General features: G+C 43.7%; 3 protein-coding genes across 3 annotated transcripts; all 3 read right to left on the bottom strand.

The window, feature by feature from the left end:
- Nucleotides 1-3,147: 3,147 nt before the first annotated feature.
- On the bottom strand, nucleotides 3,148-3,603 carry LOC117836919 (cortical cell-delineating protein). The gene has a single exon (XM_034716449.2). The coding sequence runs from the start codon at nucleotides 3,601-3,603 to the stop codon at nucleotides 3,148-3,150; it is 456 nt and encodes a 151-aa protein (XP_034572340.1).
- A 10,753-nt stretch (nucleotides 3,604-14,356) lies between these two features.
- Nucleotides 14,357-15,039, bottom strand: LOC117841091 (cortical cell-delineating protein). The gene has a single exon (XM_034721665.2). The coding sequence runs from the start codon at nucleotides 14,958-14,960 to the stop codon at nucleotides 14,589-14,591; it is 372 nt and encodes a 123-aa protein (XP_034577556.1). The 5' UTR covers nucleotides 14,961-15,039; the 3' UTR covers nucleotides 14,357-14,588.
- Nucleotides 15,040-19,858: 4,819 nt separating this feature from the next.
- Nucleotides 19,859-20,588, bottom strand: LOC117841092 (cortical cell-delineating protein). The gene has a single exon (XM_034721666.2). The coding sequence runs from the start codon at nucleotides 20,491-20,493 to the stop codon at nucleotides 20,122-20,124; it is 372 nt and encodes a 123-aa protein (XP_034577557.1). The 5' UTR covers nucleotides 20,494-20,588; the 3' UTR covers nucleotides 19,859-20,121.
- Between the last annotated feature and the right edge of the window lie 2,406 nt (nucleotides 20,589-22,994).

Below are 22,994 nucleotides of genomic sequence, written 5' to 3'. Positions count from 1 at the left end.
CTTTTCATTTTCCGGGTGAGACCTCAATTTGGACTCACTAACATGAATATGATTTTTCCACTCATATTATTCCATTATTCCAATCACCTGCAGTTCAAATTTGACTTAAATCAACAAATTACTCTAAATGAAATTAATTGATTAAATATAGCAAACAGGTCAATAAATAGTCCACCTTCTACCATGCAGTGCCAAATGCCATACATGTGGAGTATAAAAAGTTTGGAGGGTGGAGGAGGGAAAAAAATTAATTTTGCCGAGTGTGTCAAAAAACACTCGGCAAACCCTAAAGTATGCCGAGTGTTCCCCCTAGCACTCGGCATATTCGCAGCTTTGCCGAGTGTCCAATCACAACACTCGGCAAACACTAAAGTTTGCCGAGTGTCCCCCTTAGCACTCGGCATACTAGTAGCTTTGCCGAGTGTCCACCGTCGACACTCGGCAAACAACTAACGTCCGTCACGGTTTCGACCGGACGGCGCACGTGCAGGTCATGTGCTCAATAGTTCGTCGAGTGTATTATATTTGCCGAGTGTCGACGGGGTTTTGCCGAGTGTTTTCTTATTTGGCACTCGGCAAATCTCTTTATCGCCGAGTGCATTGTGTTTGCCGAGTGTTATGAGTAATACACTCAACAAACGGGGCCTTCGCCGAGTGCCCGCATTATTGCACTCGGCGAAAAAATTATACTCGGCGAATTTAGTCTTTCCCGTAGTGTGTGCGCTGCATGTCCAGATGACCAGACCAGAATGTATGCGTCGAACGCTTCATTAGTTCAGAAATAATTATAACCCCATTTAATTCCCTATTACTTAGGTATATTTCTTTGTAGAATATATGCACCGAATCATATGATTCGCATGTAGTACATGGCTATCGATGAACTCCACCAGCAGTATTGCGCCCGCTAGTTGCATGTGGCAGATCTCGTTCGATTGTTGGAAGCAAATCCGCATAATTACCGCTAACGAACATAGTACAATTTTCTCAATGAAGTAGAATTATTTAATAAGTGATACCATATGGTGGAGACGTGGACTCATGGTGTGAGTGGAATAATCATAATTCCAGGCCTCTCGCTATTCATTTTATTAAAACTATACGTACAATGCAACCAAGACATGCAACCTATGTTCAGTTACGATCCTCTTCCTTCCTCACCAGCGGCACACCGGAGGGATTTTGATGGATAAAGCCGTTGCCAGCAATAGGTAGGAGAAAGAGGATGTAGACGGAGATATTTCTTTGAACAATGGTAATGCTGCACGTCCGACGCTGGATAAAAATATCAGACGCGGGACCCAGCCACCACCTCCATGAATTCTTATCCACTCGTTGTCTTCTCCACTCGTTCTCTTCTCTGAGCTCCAGCTGCTCTCGTCCTCAACACAGCAAAGACGGAGATATTTCTTAGAACAAACAGAGTTTTGCCAAATTTTTATAAGAAGATAACAAAATAAAAAGAGGAAAAATACAAGTCACTCAAACCAAAAAAAAAACCCACTTGAGAAAGAGATCCAGAGGTAGATTAAGAGACAGGGTTTAGGTTTCAGTTCGTAGATCAATGGTGGTCAATAGGGCAACACGGGAGGCGATCGAATCTCGTGCCCAAGACCTACTTCGATGCTCCTCCCCGGCCGCTGCCGCAGCAGCAGTCTGAGCGGCGGCAATGGTGGCCTTAAGCATCACTTCCCTTTCCTCCCTTCCCATTTCCCTCTAAGATCAGCTCAGGCTCCTGGTGGCCGGTGTGCCTGATGGGCCCTTAGCGTACGATAACCATAGGCTGTTGGCTGGTTGCGCACTGGCAATCAGCAATTGGCCGATTGGTCTCCAGCTAGGTCTGATTTGTCCGGATCCGCCGTTAGGCCTCATTCTTCGAAGCCTCTACGATAGTTGCTTTTGGCAAAACGATTCCATTGCATTGGTCGGCGGGTGCTGGTTGTTGGGAATTGCGGTGTCAACTTCTTGCTGCCCAATCTCGACGCAGGCGCCACTTGATTTCCTCGCTGGAGGCATCGTTGTGCCATGCTCACCTCTTGCTAGTGATGTCTCTAGACGAAAACCTAGGCTCGGTTCAGTCGGTAGTGTGATGGCAGCATCCATGGATGTCCTTTTCTTTTTGCAGACGTCACTTTAGGAGAATCCCCTAAGGTGCTGGAATAGTTGTTGCCTTGCACACCGGGGCTTGGCGTTGTTGCCATGTTCCAGGACATGCATGGAACCTCCAACACTGGTCAGTGTCTTACGGATTCATTTCACCTTATGGTGGACAATGAGGTTGTTGAAGCAGGTGGCTTGATGGTCGGAGTTCAATGAGTGGATGAAGTTATTTTCACCTTTGCAGGAGTTACTTGTTGGCATTTATATTTTTCTTCCATGTTTCCACTTTTAGAGGAACATCAGAATTGTCTTGGAGATATAGCTTTTGGAAGGTCCGTCCAAGGCTCAGTTTTGTTGTTTCGGCTCCGAATCACCTAGGGTTTTATGTTTGTGCCTCCCTGGAGTATAAATGGACCCCTGGATGTTGAGGCGATGTTCTTTAGTGTTGATGGCTTTGGAAGGTAGAACGCACCTTTACTAATGAATACTAAACAACGTTGTCAACACTAAACAAACCACTATATTTGGTTTTTGTTTTAGTAGTAAAAGTTAGAAAGGATCGTGATGTCACCTTGAGGGTGAGAGTAAATAGGCGTTTTCTGATGAAAACTTTTAGCAAAATCATCATATACATACTGGATACTCCATTAGGTTTAATTTGTTCATGAAGTTCTATCATTTCCATGGGATCGGAGCTCCCAAGGGAGCCAGCTCTTTTTCTCAACGATGCACACTCATGTTGATAATAAGATCCGTTTCGGCATTGATCAAGAAATTAATTAAAGATATTAGTACAAGTACAAACTCCATAACTAACTTGATAAATGCCTTAAAACAAATACCAAAATGCAATAGGGATTTGTAACGAACTGAAGGTGCGACAAATAAATATAGAAGAAAATTATTCCACCTTGCAACGGCTCAGATAGGTCGCCGCTGCAAGCAATAAACTTTTGAATCAAGTGAGATACTAGACCAGAAGTGTGTGCTCCTTGTGCGCATGGACATAAATAACGTGGCTGGACCTTGATTAACAATCGAGATTAATTAATAGCGAGGGCAGGTCAAGCCGGGCGGGCAATCCTTGCGGCCGCACCGGTTTAGACTGAGGCTGATGTCGATGGGCACGTGGAGGGAAATGCCGAGGACGTTGGTCTTGAGCACGGTGCAGAGGCAGGCGGCGGCATCGATGTCGACGAGCCCGTCCAGCAGCCGGCAACACTTCTCACGCTCCTCCGGCAGGCTGATCTTGACAAGGCCGTCCAGGACACTTGCGCACACCTGGAGCTTGAGCGCATCCAGTGGGCACCGACCGGCCGGGCGATGGCTGTGGCCGTCGGTCGCCGGCGCTATCGGAGCTGGTGGCTCGGGAACGTAGGTCGATGATGGTGGCTCGACGGGTGGAGTGGGATAGGATGGCTCACAGTTATCTGCACAGCCGTACACAGCGGCGGCGAAGAGGAGTAGGTTGAGAGCAACAAAGAGACCGTGCTTGGCAGCCATTTGGCGATTGATTGATTTCCCACCACAGCAAGAGCAAGAACGCAAGATCGTAAGAGAGCTAGGAATGGTGATCTGATCTAGTGCTAGCTCGGGTCTCTGGTTCTTTGGGGGTGGTTTTCCTCGGGTGTTTGCGCGTGTATTTATAGCTGACCGATCCAGGCATGGAGGAAGCTGGTGTTGGAGGTATGCCCTAGAGGCAATCATAGAGATGATGATATTCCATTTGTATCCATGATTTGTATATTGTGTTCATTGAATATCCATTAAAGGCTACTTGAATTGATTTGCAATTATGTGAATTGTATGTGAAACTCTTTACTTGTATGGTTATTCTAAAGTTGTCCCTGGTCGGAGTTCATGTGAGGACACACATGAATATTAGACTAGCACATGTATTAGTTGATGACTATGTTTCACAAGTCATGGACATGGAGATGTTGAACTAATAATGTGGACACATGTGGAGACATGTGTTAGGACTGACCCAACACGAGAAGTAGTTCTCTCTTTAAACAACATATACGCTTTGTCCTCAGACCTGAGATTGTCGCATGTATTCTAGATGTGGATTGACCTACTTAGGGGCTATCAAACGCTACACCGTAACAGGGTAGTTATAAAGGTAGCTTTCGGGTTTGTCAAGAAGCATGCTATGAGACATGGTCAATCAAGATGGGATTTGCCCCTCTCTGATTGAGAGTGATATCTCTGGGCCCCTCGAGTGATTGGATCCGAAAATGCATGGCCATGCTACGTACGGTTAAGAGTTAACCTACAAAGGGATTCCGAATCACAGGATCGAGAAAGAGCGGTCGGCTTGAAGCTAGACCAAATATCGTGAGGCAAAGGGAATAGCATGTATATTATGTTGTGAAGGTTCGTCTGATATGATCTTCGTGTGCGTATAGGAGTTGGCACGTCTTGCTAGAGGCCGCTACCAACTATTGGGCCGAGTAGGAGTACTCGGGCCATGTCTATACGTATCCGAACCCATAGGGTCACACACTTAAGGGGCTGGAAGCCCAATTCGGATTTGATCCGAGTTGGATTAGGTTTAGGAGTACTAATGGGCCTCGGATCCAGAGGCCCATCAGGAACCCCTATAAATAGAGGGGTGGGGGCGCCCTAGGGTTTTACACCTTTTTGGCTGAACACTCTTGCCGCGCCTCCCACGCCCTCGCCTGTTGCAACTCGCGGATCTAGCAATCCGGCTTGCGACGCTTCCTCCCTGCACGTGTGGATACCTTGGAGGTGTTGCACCTGCAGCACTTGGACGAGCCATCGACGAGCCGCCGACGAGCCACGACGAGCCGACGACGAGCCGCGGCACCGGAGGCGATCTTGCTATGCACGTGGACGAGCTGCTGAGGAGCTGCTGGACGTGATCGACTACGTACGACTACGTTGATCGACTACGTACGACTACGTGATCGTCTTCACTGCACCGACGCATATCTACATCTTCCGCACCAGTAGTGCGTCGAGTGGTAATCCCGTGATCCTTATACGGCAGTTCTTCCTGGTTATACGCGGTAGAAATTTTGATTTGCGCTAGCGTAGCCTACCTCGTATTACAACAGTGGTATCAGAGCCTTAGCTGCTTAGTTTTGGATTCGGGATGTGTGCATATGGAGATATGCGAGTTCTCTGTTTGATCTATGTCCTGATTTCGTGCCCTTGCTGCAATGGTAGTGTAACGACATACTCCTACCGGTCGGTTTCCGCCATCGGAGTTAAGTGATACACGTAAATCCAGTTGCAGTGAGGGAAGATCAATATGATTGGTCAAATCGAGATCCAGGGTCATACGCCAGGCGCATTAGATGTGCAATAGTAGATGTGATCTACTGCCGGGGTCGGGACTTTGCCGTATGCGCATGCTTCGGTAAATCAGCCGTAACTTTTCGGTATGATCTCGGATCGGGGCGATTTCTATACGAAAATTGATCTACAGAAAAAGTTACACGTGAATTTCAACGGCTTCGCCGTTTTCGGCGATATTAGATTTGCCAAATTCGGCTTGGAAGATGGAGTTTCGGGCCTCCCAAGTTTGGAACGTTAGGACGCCTAACTCTGTTTTGCAGGATGTATGTTTGTATCTTGTGATCAGTATGGCCCCCTTGTGTATGTGATGCATGTGTGTAACCCATTCGTGACCTGCGTGTCACGCGTACGGCAACACGGCAGGAGCCATATGTGTTGTCACCTTATTGTATTTAATGGTCTGCGTACCAATCTGTGATGATCCAAGCAACTATGTAATCTTCATTACTAGATTCTTTACTAGCTATTAGGCGTAATAGCATAGTTCTTGGAGGACTCATCACCAGGAGGATGGCACACATGGAACATGGAGATGGAGATCACCATGGTGAACAGGTTCTATGGAGATGGAGATCACCATATGAAAACGGGCCATACTGTGTCACAAGCTGTGTGAATGCTATTCTGTTTATGTTTTACTTTCTGCATGCTGTGATGTTAGAAGTAGAACGATCCCTCACAAAGTTTAAGTTAGTATGCTCTCCCAACTGAAACTTGCACCGTCCCATGTCTTGTACAATTAGTGGTGGGTCTATGAAATTAGGGTGCCACTAGTTTTCCTTGACTAGACGGGTTTGTGTCGGACACTTACACGCATAAGGGTTGGTTTGCTTCACAAGGTTATCTTAACGGTTAAAGACCTTGGGGCATAAAGGTTGGGCGCCGAGACATAGAGATGTCACCCAACAACAGGAGTCATATGTGATATGATTAGCAAAAGTTGCTTACCGATCTACCTCGTTTGCTAGCGGTGATGCTAAAGCTCACTAGTAGACTTGTTAGTTGTGGATCCTGAATCACTAAGTTTCAATAGAGGGATATTGATTTTAGTGGGAGTAGATTCTGTTAAAATAGTTTAATGTAATTTGCTCTATCATGGATACGTTTGTCTTAGTGTATTTTGCATTACTTTTGTTGTAGATTAAATGGCACCTAGCAACACCACCGCATCGTTTGCTTTGCGTTCGGTCCTTGAGAAGGACAAGTTGAATGGAACAAACTACTCGGATTGGATCCGTAACCTGAGAATTGTTCTCAGGGCTGAGAAAAAGGAAGATGTTCTAGACACCCCACTACCACCAGTACCTGCTGATGATGCATCTGCTGCCGTTAAGGCTGCTTACAAGAAGGCATTTGATGCTAATCTTGAGGTAAGCTGCCTTATGCTTGCTTGCATGGAACCCGAGCTGCAGATGCAGTTCGAAACAAATCATGAGGCTTACGATATGATCGTGGCGCTCAAGGACATGTTCCAGACACAGGCTAGGACCGAAAGGTTCAATGTGTCCAAAGCCTTTCTGGAGTGCAAGTTAGCAGAAGGCGCAGCAGTAGGACCACATGTAATCAAAATGGTTGGTTACACTCAGCGATTGGAGAAGCTGGGCTTCCCAATGGGCAAAGAGTTGGCCACTGACTTCATTCTCTCGTCTCTTCCGCCTAGCTATGGGAACTTCATCTCGAACTACCATATGCATGGGACGGAGAAGGGTCTGAATGAGCTGTGTGGTATGCTCAAGACAGCAGAGGTAGACATTAAGAAAAGCGCTAGTACCAGCCATGTGATGGCTGTACAGAACAAGCCTACCTTCAAGAAGAAGGGCAATTCTTGGAAGAAGAAGGGTAAGGCTGGAGTGTCCAAGCCAAACCCAGCGCCCAAGGCTAAAGCTGGACCTGCTCCAGATAAAGAGTGCTTTTACTGTCATGAACTTGGTCACTGGAAGAGAAACTGCAAGCAGTACCTAGCTTCGTTGAAGAACGGCGGAAGTAAGAGTACTTCTACCTCAGGTACGCTTGTTGTTAATGTTATAGACAACATATTTCTCGCTGATACAGTTATTAATTCTTGGGTATTTGATACCGGATCGGTTGCTCATATTTGCAATTCGATGCAGGGAATGATAAGAAGTAGAAGCGTGGAAAGAGGAGAAGTTGATTTCCGCGTGGGCAATAATGCAAGAGTTGCTGCTTTGACCGTCGGGACGATGCAACTCCACCTCCCGTCAGGATTTATTATGGAGTTGAATAATTGTTATTTTGTTCCTAGTTTAAGTCGAAACATTTTATCTCCTTCATGTTTGATGAAGGATGGTTATTCATTTGCGAGTGAAAACAATGGTTGTGTGATCTCTAAAGATAATATGTTTATGGCTTTTGCACCCATTGTGAATCGATTGTTTGTTTTAAATCTTGATGGTTCACTTGTCTGTAATGTAAGTGCTAAAAGGCCTCGGCCTAATGATTTGAGTCCTACCTATTTGTGGCATTGTCGTTTGGGTCATATAAGTGAAAAGCGCATGAAGAAGCTCCATTCTGATGGACTTCTAACTTCGTTTGATTTTGAATCATACGAGACATGTGAGGCTTGCTTGCTAGGCAAGATGACCAAGACGCCTTTCACAGGATTTCCTGAGAGAGCAGTAGACTTGTTGGAACTCGTACATAGTGATGTATGCGGACCAATGAGCACGACGGCTAGAGGAGGATTCCAATACTTCATAACTTTTACTGATGATTTTAGTAGATATGGCTATGTCTACTTAATGAGGCACAAGTCTGAAACCTTTGAAAAGTTCAAGGAATTTCAGAATGAAGTTGAAAATCAGCGTGGCAAGAAAATTAAGGCCTTGCGATCTGATCGTGGAGGCGAGTATTTGAGCCACGAGTTTAGCAATCATCTAAAGAGTTGCGGAATTGTTCCACAACTTACGCCGCCTGGAACACCTCAGAGAAACGGTGTGTCCGAGCGACGTAATCGAACTTTGTTAGACATGGTTCGATCAATAATGAGCCAGTCGGACCTACCGTTGTCATTTTGGGGATACGCTCTAGAAACAGCAGCTTTCACACTAAATAGGGTACCATCTAAATCCGTAGTTAAGACACCATATGAGATATGGACTGGAAAGGTTCCTAGTCTGTCTTTTCTAAAGATTTGGGGATGTGAAGTGTTTGTCAAGCGACTTCAGTCGGACAAGATCACACCCAAATCGGATAAGTGCATTTTCGTGGGATATCCAAAGGAAACTTTGGGATATTATTTCTACAACCGATCAGAAGGCAAAGTGTTTGTCGCTCGGAACGGGGTTTTCCTAGAGAAAGAGTTTCTCAAAGGAGAAAAGAGTGGAAAGACAGTGCATCTTGAAGAAGTTCAAGATGAGCCAATCGGGCAAGAATCAATGAGTGATGCTAACGTAGCAGAACAAGTTGAGATACCCATGGCAAGAGAAGCACCGCCACAACCACGAAGGTCGGCAAGGCTCCGCGAAATGCGAGAAATATTATTGTTGGACAATGATGAGCCTGCGACATATGCAGAAGCAATGATGGACCCAGACTCCGAAAAATGGCAGAGTGCCATGCAATCCGAAATAGAGTCCATGGGAGACAATCAAGTTTGGAACTTGGTTGACCCGCCTGATGGTGTTAAAGCCATAGAGTGCAAGTGGATCTATAAGAAGAAAAAGGACATGGATGGAAATGTTCACATCTATAAAGCACGACTTGTCGCAAAAGGTTTTCGACAAGTTCAAGGAGTTGACTACGACGAGACCTTCTCGCCCGTAGTGATGCTTAAGTCCATTCGGATTATTCTAGCTATAGCTGCATATTTCGATTATGAGAGATGGCAGATGGATGTCAAGACAGCTTTCCTGAATGGAAACCTAGCTGAGGACGTGTATATGATACAGCCCGAGGGTTTTGTCGATCCGAAAAATGCTGGAAAGGTATGCAAGCTTCAGAGATCCATTTATGGATTGAAGCAAGCATCTAGGAGTTGGAACATTCGTTTTGATGAAGTGGTCAAAGGGTTTGACTTCACCAAGAACGAAGAAGAGTCTTGTGTTTACAAGAAGGTTAGTGGGAGCTCTGTAGTATTTCTAATCTTATATGTGGATGACATATTACTGATTGGAAATAACATTCCTATGCTTGAGTCCGTAAAGACTTCACTGAAAAATAGTTTTTCGATGAAGGACTTAGGGGAAGCGGCATATATTCTGGGTATTAAGATCTATAGAGATAGATCGAGAAGGCTTATAGGTTTAAGCCAAGATACTTACATTGACAAAGTGTTGAAGCGGTTCAGCATGGAAGAGGCAAAGAAAGGGTTCTTGCCTATGTCACATGGCATACATCTCAGCAAGACTCAGTGTCCTTCGACTGCTGATGAGCGGGATCGCATGAGTAGAGTGCCATATGCCTCGGCTATTGGATCTATCATGTATGCAATGATAAGTACTCGCCCAGATGTTTCATATGCGCTAAGTATGACAAGCAGACACCAATCTGATCCAGGTGAGAGTCACTGGACAGCGATGAAAAACATTCTTAAGTACTTGAGAAGGACTAAAGATATGTTCCTCGTTTATGGAGGTCAGGAGGAGCTCGTTGTAACAGGTTACACCGATGCTAGTTTCCAAACCGACAGAGATGATTCAAAGTCACAATCAGGATTTGTGTTCACGCTGAATGGTGGTGCTGTTAGTTGGAAGAGTTCCAAGCAGGAGACGGTGGCCGATTCTACGACAGAAGCCGAGTACATCGCGGCTTCGGAAGCCGCGAAGGAAGGTGTTTGGATAAGGAATTTCCTCATTGAGCTTGGTGTGTTCCCGAATGCGTCCAGCCCATTGAATCTCTACTGTGATAACAATGGGGCAATTGCGCAAGCAAAGGAGCCAAGGAACCATCAGAAGAACAAACACGTAATGCGGCGATTTCATCTCATTCGAGACTTCGTTAACCGGGGTGAGATCAAGATATGCAAAATACACACGGATCTGAACATTTCTGATCCGTTGACAAAACCACTCCCGCAAGCTAAGCATGATGCGCATGTAAGAGCTATGGGTATTAGGTACCTTCTAGATTGACTCTAGTGCAAGTGGGAGACTGTTGGAGGTATGCCCTAGAGGCAATCATAGAGATGATGATATTCCATTTGTATCCATGATTTGTATATTGTGTTCATTGAATATCCATTAAAGGCTACTTGAATTGATTTGCAATTATGTGAATTGTATGTGAAACTCTTTACTTGTATGGTTATTCTAAAGTTGTCCCTGGTCGGAGTTCATGTGAGGACACACATGAATATTAGACTAGCACATGTATTAGTTGATGACTATGTTTCACAAGTCATGGACATGGAGATGTTGAACTAATAATGTGGACACATGTGGAGACATGTGTTAGGACTGACCCAACACGAGAAGTAGTTCTCTCTTTAAACAACATATACGCTTTGTCCTCAGACCTGAGATTGTCGCATGTATTCTAGATGTGGATTGACCTACTTAGGGGCTATCAAACGCTACACCGTAACAGGGTAGTTATAAAGGTAGCTTTCGGGTTTGTCAAGAAGCATGCTATGAGACATGGTCAATCAAGATGGGATTTGCCCTCTCTGATTGAGAGTGATATCTCTGGGCCCCTCGAGTGATTGGATCCGAAAATGCATGGCCATGCTACGTACGGTTAAGAGTTAACCTACAAAGGGATTCCGAATCACAGGATCGAGAAAGAGCGGTCGGCTTGAAGCTAGACCAAATATCGTGAGGCAAAGGGAATAGCATGTATATTATTTTGTGAAGGTTCGTCTGATATGATCTTCGTGTGCGTATAGGAGTTGGCACGTCTTGCTAGAGGCCGCTACCGACTATTGGGCCGAGTAGGAGTACTCGGGCCATGTCTATACGTATCCGAACCCATAGGGTCACACACTTAAGGGGCTGGAAGCCCAATGCGGATTTGATCCGAGTTGGATTAGGTTTAGGAGTACTAATGGGCCTCGGATCCAGAGGCCCATCAGGAACCCCTATAAATAGAGGGGTGGGGGCGCCCTAGGGTTTTACACCTTTTTGGCTGAACACTCTTGCCGCGCCTCCCACGCCCTCGCCTGTTGCAACTCGCGGATCTAGCAATCCGGCTTGCGACGCTTCCTCCCTGCACGTGTGGATACCTTGGAGGTGTTGCACCTGCAGCACTTGGACGAGCCATCGACGAGCCGCCGACGAGCCACGACGAGCCGACGACGAGCCGCGGCACCGGAGGCGATCTTGCTGTGCACGTGGACGAGCTGCTGAGGAGCTGCTGGACGTGATCGACTACGTACGACTACGTTGATCGACTACGTACGACTACGTGATCGTCTTCACTGCACCGACGCATATCTACATCTTCCGCACCAGTAGTGCGTCGAGTGGTAATCCCGTGATCCTTATACGGCAGTTCTTCCTGGTTATACGCGGTAGAAATTTTGATTTGCGCTAGCGTAGCCTACCTCGTATTACAACAGCTGGAAGCGCCTACCATCAGGCATGCCATGGCATGCGTGATGCATGTCTAATGTATTTTAGACCAATGTAAGTACAATGATCGGTTTGATCACATCGTTTGCTTGGTTGTCCTGGATATACGCCAGTTGTTACGAGAGATTGGTCAACATTTTGGCATATGGGGACAATGGAAGCACCCTTGATCAACCAACAGTCATGTTACAAGGTGGTGATGGCTCATGACTCTAATCTTCCGTAGATTGGTTATGAAGAAGCTCTATTTGCTGCACTCATGGAGAGTAGCAATGAAACAGATCGGCCGCCTCAATAAGTTGGTCTATACCAATTCCTTTTTCATTCTAGTTGTTGCCTTTAATTTATGTCAGCATACACAATGTGACCGCCAGATGAAACAAACTACCAACATATACTGAATCATATTCTCACAGAGGACACCACGTGAAATGCGAATTCACTGAAGCGTCAGCAGACAGGGAATATATGTATGGTCCGCATAGCACATGACGATCGAAGAACTGACAGATCGTTTGATTGCAAGCAAATCCGCGTAACCCATGCTTGATACTTTGCAGCTCTGTTCGCTAACGAACATAGTACGGTTTTGTCAACGAAGCAGAATTAGTTAATATAAGCGATACCACATCGTGTACTCACGGTATTCACTTTAAAAATATGCATACAACCTGGACATGCACCCGCCGGCGAGCGGCACCGCAACTACTGTTCTGTAGCCATCCTCTTTTTATCTTTTATTTTTTTGAGGGCATCTGTAGCCATCCTCTTCCTCAGTGGCAGCACAACGGAGGGGTTTGGATGGATAAAACCGTCGCCGGCGAGAGGCAGGAGAAAGATGATCATTGTTCAGTGTCTTCTCTACTGCTAATATACTACATTGGAGCAGTTCATAGCCAGACAGACACAGAGGATGCAGCCTCGAATCGTTACAAGCCCATGGGCCGAATAGCATAAATGAACCCACAACTCTTCTAGTCTTCTTCTTATGGGACTTCTTCGACTTGGGCTTGACATGTTGTCTCATCAACTCTGTAATTTTTCAACCAGCTGCATGCCCGCGGATAAAAGAACGCGTGTGTTAGTGGGGTTTATTTGCCACCGTTTGATTGCCTTACATTTGTTAAGTGATAACGAACACATTTCCAATTTCTCTCCTTCTTAACGATAGTTTTATTTTTTTCTATCACATAGTACATACGCAGACGCTCATATACACGCACTTACACTCGTCCCTACGTACACATGCGTACAACATATCCTATGAGCACCTCCGAAACATTGAACCGGCAAATACTCGAGGTTGACAAAATTACGCCTCATTATCGACAGGCACATCACCTACCACTGAACCAATAGCGCCGGTTAAAACATGAAATAAATCCAGAAAAAAATGTGAGTACCAGTGTTGAGTCGAGAACTCCAATTCTAATAGGCAAGTTCCACCACAAGAAGCCTTGCCAGCTGGGCGTAGCTTGCTCAACGATAGTTGTGAAATCATGTCTAAATAACACACCTTCCAAGCTCATAATAAATTCGCCCCATGCAATGGATCTTAGATTTCAAAATTACTGGTGCATATCCTACGAATCACACAGCACTTGTTAATAACGTTTATAAGACGCTGCGCTGGGGAAGTGGAGCCTGGTGTGTGGACGGACAGGCAGAGGCGATGTGGCCAGTCGAGGTCGAGCGGAAGGTCACGGACGAGGTTGGCATTGGCAGCCGAGTGGCGAGTAGCATATGCCTGGTCCCACCATTAGGTCTCTCTAAACCAAATATAGAACGATAGATGGTCACGTCGCACGATCTATATGTAACTAGGCCATCCCCTCCTAAAAATCTAGGAAGGGACCATAATGCTACTTTCGTTTATGTGGGTCTCGTCCATTTAGCTCCTATATGTCTGTCTTGTGGAAGATAGTTAGCTAACTATCAGCCCAACATGCCCATTTAGCTCAATAGTGCAGCCCACCAACCATTCCACCTCAGACGTGCTTTGCATTTATTGATTCAACAACAGGTCAAATGTATGTTAACATTTTGTTTAGCACTTTATATGCAGTCGGAATTTTAGGATCATCACTTGATCATCGTTTACTTATATGATAAATTAACTGGCACTATTCTTCCAACAGTACGCTGATGGGCAATCAGCAGTGAGATAATATTGGTGATTTCGTCAATCTAGAGATCTGCTAGCTCAGTTTTGGAAGTGCTCGTAGGAGTTGGATTGCATACGTGTATTTATAGAGATAAGTATACGTGTGTGAATATGTAAATGTTTGCACATGTATTGTGTTTCGGAAAAAGATATAAGTTAGTGCTAGTTAACTTCTGATACCAGCTGCCACTGCCCACAACTCTGTGCATCTACCATCAACCAATGAACACTTTCCTCCTTTTATCACTTTAAAAATGAACTTTTCTTATTTGACAATTAAAAATGATAATACAATTTCACATAAGTAAATCAAATCACAAGATACAATGAAAGAATTGGTAACAAACTTTCGATCGTGCAACAACGGGGTCGTTGCTGCAAGCAATTCACCATGTGGAAACGCGAGGAAGAGTACAAGCGCACATTCGGAGCGTGCTTTAGCAAGATTAGCTCCTGTCTCCTGGGTCAACTTACTGAGGGCAGGTGAAGTCGGCCGGGCAAATCTTGCCGCACTTGTTGAGGATGAGGTTGAGGCTGACGGGCACGTTGAGGTGGATGCCGAGGACATCGGCCTTAATCGCGGTGCAGAGGCAGACGGCGGCGTCGAGGTCGACGAGCCCCTGCAGCAGGGGGCAGCACTGGTCGTATTGGGGCAGGCCGACCTTGACGAGGCCCAGAACGTTAGCGCACACCCTCAGCTTCAGCGCGTCGATCGGGCAGCGCCCGCCGTGGCCGTGGGACGGCGTCGGGACGACTGGGCCGGGGCAGTAGGGTGCGCATCCGTGCGCGGCGGCGGCGAAGAGGAGGCTCAGGGCCAGGAAGAGGGCGAGCTTTGCAGCCATTGGTGATGTGTGGAGTGTGTGATCGTGCCGCGAGCAAGGAGTAGAGAGACACTGTGCTACTGCTTGCTCGTGTGCTTCTGGGATGGTTTTCTCAAGGTGTTTGGCATGGTTTTTATAGCTGATCGATCACGGGAGGAGATGCTTTCGTGCTTGGCGTCATGCGTGCATGACTGTAGCAATACATGTGTGATTCGATCAAGTTGAACCGTTGCTTGGTTGTCCTGGGATGCGCTAGGTGTAAAGGAGAGATCGGACAACATTTTGGCATGTGGAGATACAGAAGCAAGTTGAGAAATCATGTCAAAAATTCACTCAACGAGCTAGCTATACTGATGCATCAGGCGGACTCATATGTTGTAACAGATAAACGCAGAAATATATTTGTGCTAGCTGGAATCATTTCTATTCAAAAGTTCCCATTAATTCTATTGAAACTGATCACATATTGGTAATCTGCAGTTACCCAGACATTATTCCAAAGCATGCTCGTGGATTTTTCTCACAGGACTCACGATAAAAATGCCAACTCCTGAATTGACTAACTCGTCTGGAGACAAAGAATCCACTAGTCTCCGGTGATGAACTCCGCGATCACGAGTAGTAGTCCCAGACACCCAGTCCATGGCTCCATGCTTTCAGCTGGTTGCATCTTGCATCTGCATGTGATAAATCGTTGATTGCAAGCAACTCTGCATGATTCGCTCGATATTTTTTGAACCTTGCTCGCTAAGGAACAAATCCAAATTCACTGCAGGACAATTAAGGGGTGTTCGGGAGACAGGGGTTAAACATCGGATGTTTGGATACTAATTAGGAGTATTAAATATATACTAATTATAAAACTAATTACACAACCCCTAGGCTAAATGGCGAGACGAATCTATTAAGCCTAATTAGTCCATGACTTGACAATGTGATGCTACAGTAACCATTCGCTAATGATGGATTACTTAGGCTTAATAGATTCGTCTCACGATTTAGCTTAGGGGTTTTGCTATTAGTTTTGTAATTAGCTTATATTTAGTCATCCTAATTAGCATCCGAATATCCGATGTAGCAGGGCTACTGTCTCCCAAACACCCCCTTCCATGAGGACATATCGTTTGAACACAATAAGCATGATTCCAGTTTTGATCTTTCATAGCGTCCGTACTTACCAGACTCGTGTTAACTCGCTGGTGAAATAACATGGGCGCGACGCGCTCCATCGGAAACTGAGCTCAAATATTATACAAATAGCAGTGGCTCTGCCCATGTCTCTAATCTAGGATATATAGATGAATAATGCACGCAACTCAGTGGTCTAAAAGTCATCTGAGCAGGGGCTGTTTGGGTACGAGGTGCTAAACTTTAGTAGAATCACATCGGATATTCGGATACTAATTAGAAGGGCTAAATATGAGCTAATTACAAAGCTAATTGTACAGATGGAGTCTAATTCGTGAGATGAATCTATTAAGAATAATTAATCCATCATTAGCAAATGGTTACTATAGCACCACATTATCAAATCATGGACTAATTAAGCTTAATAGATTCGTCTCGTGAATTAGATTCCATCTGTGCAATTAGTTTTGTAATTAGATTATGTTTAATACTTCTAATTAGTATCAAACATCTGATGTAACAGGTGCTAAAGTTTAGCAGGAGGTATCCAAACACGCGCGTCCGCACCAGACAAATGTATGCAGCCTAGCGCTGCATGTTCACCTTACCACTACATTTGGACGGAGTAGCTATGATTTGCTCGCAGCTACTCATCCGGTTCCACCTTTTCAGCATAGATATATAATCGAGGCATAAAGATTGTGTAGATTAACAACATAATGTAGATGTCCATAAATCCATCGTTAAAGTACTTTTATAATATTTACTCTTTTGAAACATAATATCTTTTACAGTAGTCCTAAGCATCATATATTTTTGGCAGTGTCTCTATATAATACCTATGATTTTTTATCTCCAATTCGATATGCACGACTCAAAATTAATGTAGCATTGCACGAAAAACTGGCCTTGTCTGGACTAAACTCACCCCAAAAGTACTTGAAATTACACAAAAAGGTCATCCGAACTCTAACACAAACTTATTGTTCTTGAATTGTAAAAAAATGAATGTTGATTCTTTTTTCCTTTTTTGCGGAGCAAATGTTGATGTTTTCTTACCTCATGAAGTGTCAACTTCATATTTACTTGTAGCTCACAAAATCAAGTGCCGGTGAGAGCAAAAAGTTCTTGAGGGATAATTACCATTCCGTAGATTTTAAATCGGTGGGAGTCCTCACCACTCCGAGATGATTAATATAGATATTCCTGCTTTTGTCCATGTAACAAATAGAAATAAATGGTACTTTGAATACCTTGGCAGGCTTGCATTTCTTAAATTCATAAGTATCCGTCGACAAAATTTCACATAATTCAATTATAACAATTATTGAAATCCGTCCACAAAAGTAGTTGCTTCTTTTAACCATCCATTATAACAATTATTACCACTAGTTCATCAACCCATGTTCCTTCATGGGCTAATAAATTTAAAAATTATTGTATTAGAAAGTTATTTAAAAATTAGATCCCTAACTACTAATCAAAAATATTTATCTACGACTCTCTCACTTGTTTAATATTCTAACACAATACTTCAGTTGTGATTGACTTTTAATTAGTAAATACTCTATATACTTTTTCATTCACATTCATATTTTTTTCACTTTACAATGCACATCCATACATTGTCTTTAACACGAAGATCAGTATTTTTCATTGCTTTCTCCCATATAATTGGTTTACGCAGTGACATACATCATGCGTATATACCTTAACTTAGTATTTCTATATTAATAACGATAGAAATAGGTAATTTTAGAATCATATATTTGTTTACTTTTGAACATTTCTGTATAACGAACATATAGATAATTAGATTAAGATTAAGATGTTTACTTTAGGTTATTTTTAATAATGACATAGGTGGGTAATTTTGATACAAATTTAGAAGGGCATTTTAAGTTATTTTTATATTGATATGTATAGATAATTTAGATGAAGATTATGTGGTTACTTTAATTGTTTTTCATAATGAAAAGGTGGGTAATTTAGATATCGGTTTAGAAGTTTACTTTAGAATGAAAGCCTAATTGTCTTTAAGAAAATCTAATAGATCAATGGCTATGATTATTAGAGTCTACAGGTTTGATGCCCATATGTTTTTATTTTTGTGAGAATTTCTAGTATTTATCTTTTTCCCTAGTGCATCTTCTGAAAATTAATGTGGAGTTTCCAATTAAAAAAATGGACACATAGCTAGAAATCAAAATGGTTGCCTTGAGCTCTCTCATTTGTTAAATATTCTGATACAATACTTATATAGATATAATTCTATTATCTTCAACCAATTGTGATAGACTTTAGTTAGTAATTACTCTATATATAATATTTTCATCCACATTTGTAATCTTTATTTTTTTTTCATTTTGCATTGCAGGTATGCGCTTTAATTTATTTAATGAACTCTATGTTTGAGGTATATTTTAACATGAAAATCTGTATTCTAATCACTTTCTCTATATATTTATAAATGGTGACACATCATGTGTGTATACCTTGATTATTATGTTCTACACCAGCAGTGTAAGAAATAGACAATTTAAAATCGTACATTTGCATACCTCTGGTTATATTTTTTAATGAAAGTAATTTGGATTCAAATTTTTAATAATGACAAATGTGGGTAATTTTGATGCAAATTTAAGGAGCCACTTTAAATTATTTCATATAATGTTATGGTGCGCAATTTAAATGAAAATTTAGGGGGTTATTTTAAGTTTTTTTATAATGGCATAAGTGGATAATTTGCATGAATATAAGGGGATTATTTTAGTTTATTTTATATAATAGCAATGGTGGGTAATTTAGATATAGATTTAGGGGTTCCTTTAGGCTATTTTCATAATAGCATAGGTGGGTAATTTTTTAAAAAATTATAATAGATCCAATGGCTATGATGATTTGAGCTACCAAATTGAAGGCAAGATGTTTTGCTTTTTTGAGAGAATTTGTAGTAGTTATCTCTTTTTCTACAGTGTCCATCTAGGATTCCTAGGTGCCTTCATGTGGAGGATTCAAAAGGAGCCTCCAATTAGTAATAGTAAGATGGGCAAACTATGCATAAATTTAGAGTCCTCAACATAGCATGGATTTATTTTAGGAGTAAACAACATTATTCTTTCAATGGTAGGTGACGTCACTACTAAGGAAATAGCCTTTTCTACCGGTTATAAACCCCCTTTAGTACCGGTTGTGCCACCGGTACTACTAGTTCGGTACTAAAGGGGGGCCTTTAGTACTGGTTGAAATAACCGGTGCTAAAGGGGTATTAAAAAATAAAAATAATAAAATCCCGCCCGGCCCTACCGCCCTCCCACCCGCCTCCTCCCACCGGCATCCGCCCGCCCCCGGCCAGCCCCGTCGCCGCCCCGCCCTCCCGCCTTCACCCCGTCGCCGCCCCGCCCTCCCACCTTCGCCCCGTCGCCCGCCGCCCTCCACCCACGGGGTAACACCCGGTACTAAAAGGGGTCACGGGGAACTATACGTTAGACCCAGTACTAATGCTCACATTAGTACCGGGTCTAATTCCAACCAGTACTAAGGTGCTGGACGAAAGGTCATTTCTATAGTAGTGACTCCTCGTAGAGAGCTGGCGTGACTTCGTGGTCCAATCTCTTTGAAGGTGCTCAAAGTGATAGGTGTGCATGTCAGCATGTGTATTATAGGGGCGTATGCGTTTTTAACTTTTTTGCAAATAGATGAGATACCAAAATCTGGTGCTTATACCAAATTTTGGTTCCTCACCATGTAGAATATTTGGGTAGACATAAATATAACCGACGTGCAGCATATACGTGTAATTGACCATGAATATTTCTTTCCTCTTTCTCCCAAGAAAAAGTGAGCATTTCTTATCGACAATTAAAAATGGTACAACTCCATACAAGTGTACAAATCGAAGGTACAGTGAAAGAATTTATAACAAACTTATTGATTGTGCAATAGCCCAGCAGACATGTCGCCGTTGGAAGAAATGAAGTATCGGAATCGCGAAATAGGACCCAAGCCTAGTTCCTTGGATGATGGGGTTTAGCTCATTTCATCAGCTCCCATCTTACGGAGGGCAAGTGAAGTCGGCCGGGCAGATCTTGCCGCACTTGTTGAGGATGAGGTTGAGGCTGACGGGCACGTTGAGGTGGATGCCGAGGACATCGGCCTTGATCGCAGTGCAGAGGCAGACGGCGGCGTCGAGGTCGACGAGCCCCTGCAGCAGGGGGCAGCACTGGTCGTACTGGGGCAGGCCGACCTTGACGAGGCCCAGCACGTTGGCGCACACCCTTAGCTTCAGCGCGTCGATCGGGCAGCGCCCGCCGTGGCCGTGGGACGGCGTCGGGACGACTGGGCCGGGGCAGTAGGGTGCGCAGCCGTGCGCGGCGGCGGCGAAGAGGAGGCTCAGGGCCAGGAAGAGGGCGAGCTTGGCAGCCATTGGTGATCAGTGCAGTCGTCTGATCGTGAGTAAGATAGTGGTGACCTTGTGCTACTGCGTGCTCGTATGTGTTTTTGGGATGGTTTTCTCAAGGAGTTTGGCATGGCTTTTTATAGCTGATCGATCACGGGAGAAAGATGCCATCGTGCTTGGCGTTATGCGTGCATGAATGCAGCAATGCATGTGTGTGATTCGATGGGGTTGAACGTTGCTTGGTTGTCCATTGATGCGCCAGTTATGAGGGCGAGACAGGACAACATTTTGGCATGTGAAAATGCAGAAGCAAGTTGATCAGCAATCATGCTAGTTTTACGCAGTGAGCTAGTTATTGATGGGTCTTAGCTCCTATATCATCGATAGATATGTTTATGTAGAAATATGATAGTACAGTTGGGTCGATTTTGCTCCGAGAGATAATCATTGTGCTCGCGTAAACAACTAGCCAGGATGGACATAAGACTAGCTGAAAAGTTCGAGGTTCGGGAGCCGACTCGACTCGTTCATAGGTCGGCTTGACCTTTAAACAAGTCGAGCTAAGGCTCAGTTTCAACTCGTTTTCTTAATGAGCCGGTTCTAAACCTCTCCCGGTTCTAAACCTCTCGTGTGGTGTTCAATTGGCTTATATTAAGCTCGACAAAGATGATAACACCAAACTTTTTCTTTATGAATACAATTGTATTACTATTATTTGGTTAAAATAAATTTGTTATTCAACATGTAAGTCAAATATAGTGCTAATTAAGTTTACTTTGAGTTTCCAAACACCTATATTATCCCAATTTATTGATTAATGTTATTTATTTTTAAAATATATCCTAAGCTAAACTTTTAGAATAAAATATTATTGACACATTTAAATTTTTATTTTGGTTAATAGTATATTTATCTTGACTTTAATGTTGAATGATGCTTGGCTCGTGAGCTAAAGCCAAACAAACCAGCTTGAACCTTTCGAACGAACCGAGGCAAACTCGATTTTTAGCTTGTCAATTGTAACAAGCCAAGCCGAGCTGGCTCATTATCAAATGAAAATGAGCCATAACGAGCCAAACCTTAACTAGCTGATCTATCTAGCTGATCAGCCACCCCTAGCTAGATAGACATCATCAACGACTCAAAAATTAATGGTCTCCGACCTCGAGCAACATTATGTATCATCTCCCTTGTTCTCACTGCGCAGTCCACAGGTTAGGTGCCCTAGCGTACTAGCTCCATGGCTATCATCACCGTTACTGATCGACTACTGCTATAAAAAGGACGTGACGTATGTGAAATCGTTTTTGTAGAGGCCCCCTCCCACCACCTCCTCCATGACCAAACAACAATCCTTCAACGCTAGATCCGCGACTGCCCACTACCACCTTGCTAATCAAAGGTGCTAGACCGCAACTCTTTTTCTGGAAGCCACTATTGCGCACAGCACAGCTACCACCCATCCCTCCAAGTTAGGCCTACCATTGGGAGGGTATGGACAATTCGTACCCAAATCCAAATATATATTATCCAATTTTCACCCTCCCCGTTCTCACCCATATCCAATGGATAATTAATTTTGTACTAGATACTATATATATTCTGAATAAATTGTACCATTCCCATACCCTACTCTCCCCATTTCTAATGGTATATAATTTTCTACCCATACCCTTCAAATTTGAGGTGGGTGTGAATTTGAGTATGAATTATGAATACCCAAGGCCTACTCCAAGTCTAACCTGACTTATGAGTTGTAGATTATGGAATGCTGCCCATTCATACACTTTTAAACAAATAAAAAATACAACACAACACAATGCAAAAAAAATATTCCTGAAGAGAAAATCTATATCACACCCAAGCATTTTCCATCTCCCCATACCTGAATCTTTCTCTCTCCCAACTTTCCCCTTCTTCAAATCTGACGAGTTCACCATTGAACTCTTTAGGGTTCGGGCTTGGAGGTACCTGTGTTGACGGACCTAGAGGAAGTTCCGGACGGAAAGGTAGCGAGCAATGGGTAGCGATCGAGAAGGCGGGGGCGGCAAGGGTGACGGTAGACCCCTGGTTGGTCAGTGAAGAGGCGGGGGTGAGCTCCGACTTGGCACTCACTTTTAAATTGTAGTACATCTTGGTGTTAGTGCTTTGACTTGTGTAACATGTTTGGAATGGAATTATGAAAGTTAGCACTTGGATTAGAGTCTCCACGGTCAGACGAACAATATAAGAAACTCATGATTTGAACAAGAGTAAAATGCTGCATCACAGGTACCTCAACTTGTCATGCTGTCCTGCTGTGCCAACCAGGTTCCTAAACTTCTAAAATATATTTTTAAAATACATTTTTAAGTCCCTAAACTCTATAAAGAGGTCCATCCAAATCCAAATGCGCTTCGGACGCGGATGTGGCATGCCACCATGGCACCATGCTGACAAATATATGCAAAACAATCCCTAATTCCTATCATCGTTCAGTCCAGGTCCTCTCGTTATCCTCCTCTGCCCTCTCATTAAAGAAGACATCC

Source organism: Setaria viridis, chromosome 9 (assembly GCF_005286985.2).
Source record: "Setaria viridis chromosome 9, Setaria_viridis_v4.0, whole genome shotgun sequence".
Lineage (NCBI taxonomy): Eukaryota > Viridiplantae > Streptophyta > Magnoliopsida > Poales > Poaceae > Setaria > Setaria viridis.
This window is presented reverse-complemented; position numbering and strand designations above follow the sequence as displayed.

Excerpts from the sequence above, each read along its gene's own strand:
- LOC117836919 (XM_034716449.2), bottom strand. The coding sequence starts at position 3,603 with ATGGCTGCCAAGCACGGTCTCTTTGTTGCTCTCAACCTACTCCTCTTC.
- LOC117841091 (XM_034721665.2), bottom strand. The coding sequence starts at position 14,960 with ATGGCTGCAAAGCTCGCCCTCTTCCTGGCCCTGAGCCTCCTCTTCGCC.
- LOC117841092 (XM_034721666.2), bottom strand. The coding sequence starts at position 20,493 with ATGGCTGCCAAGCTCGCCCTCTTCCTGGCCCTGAGCCTCCTCTTCGCC.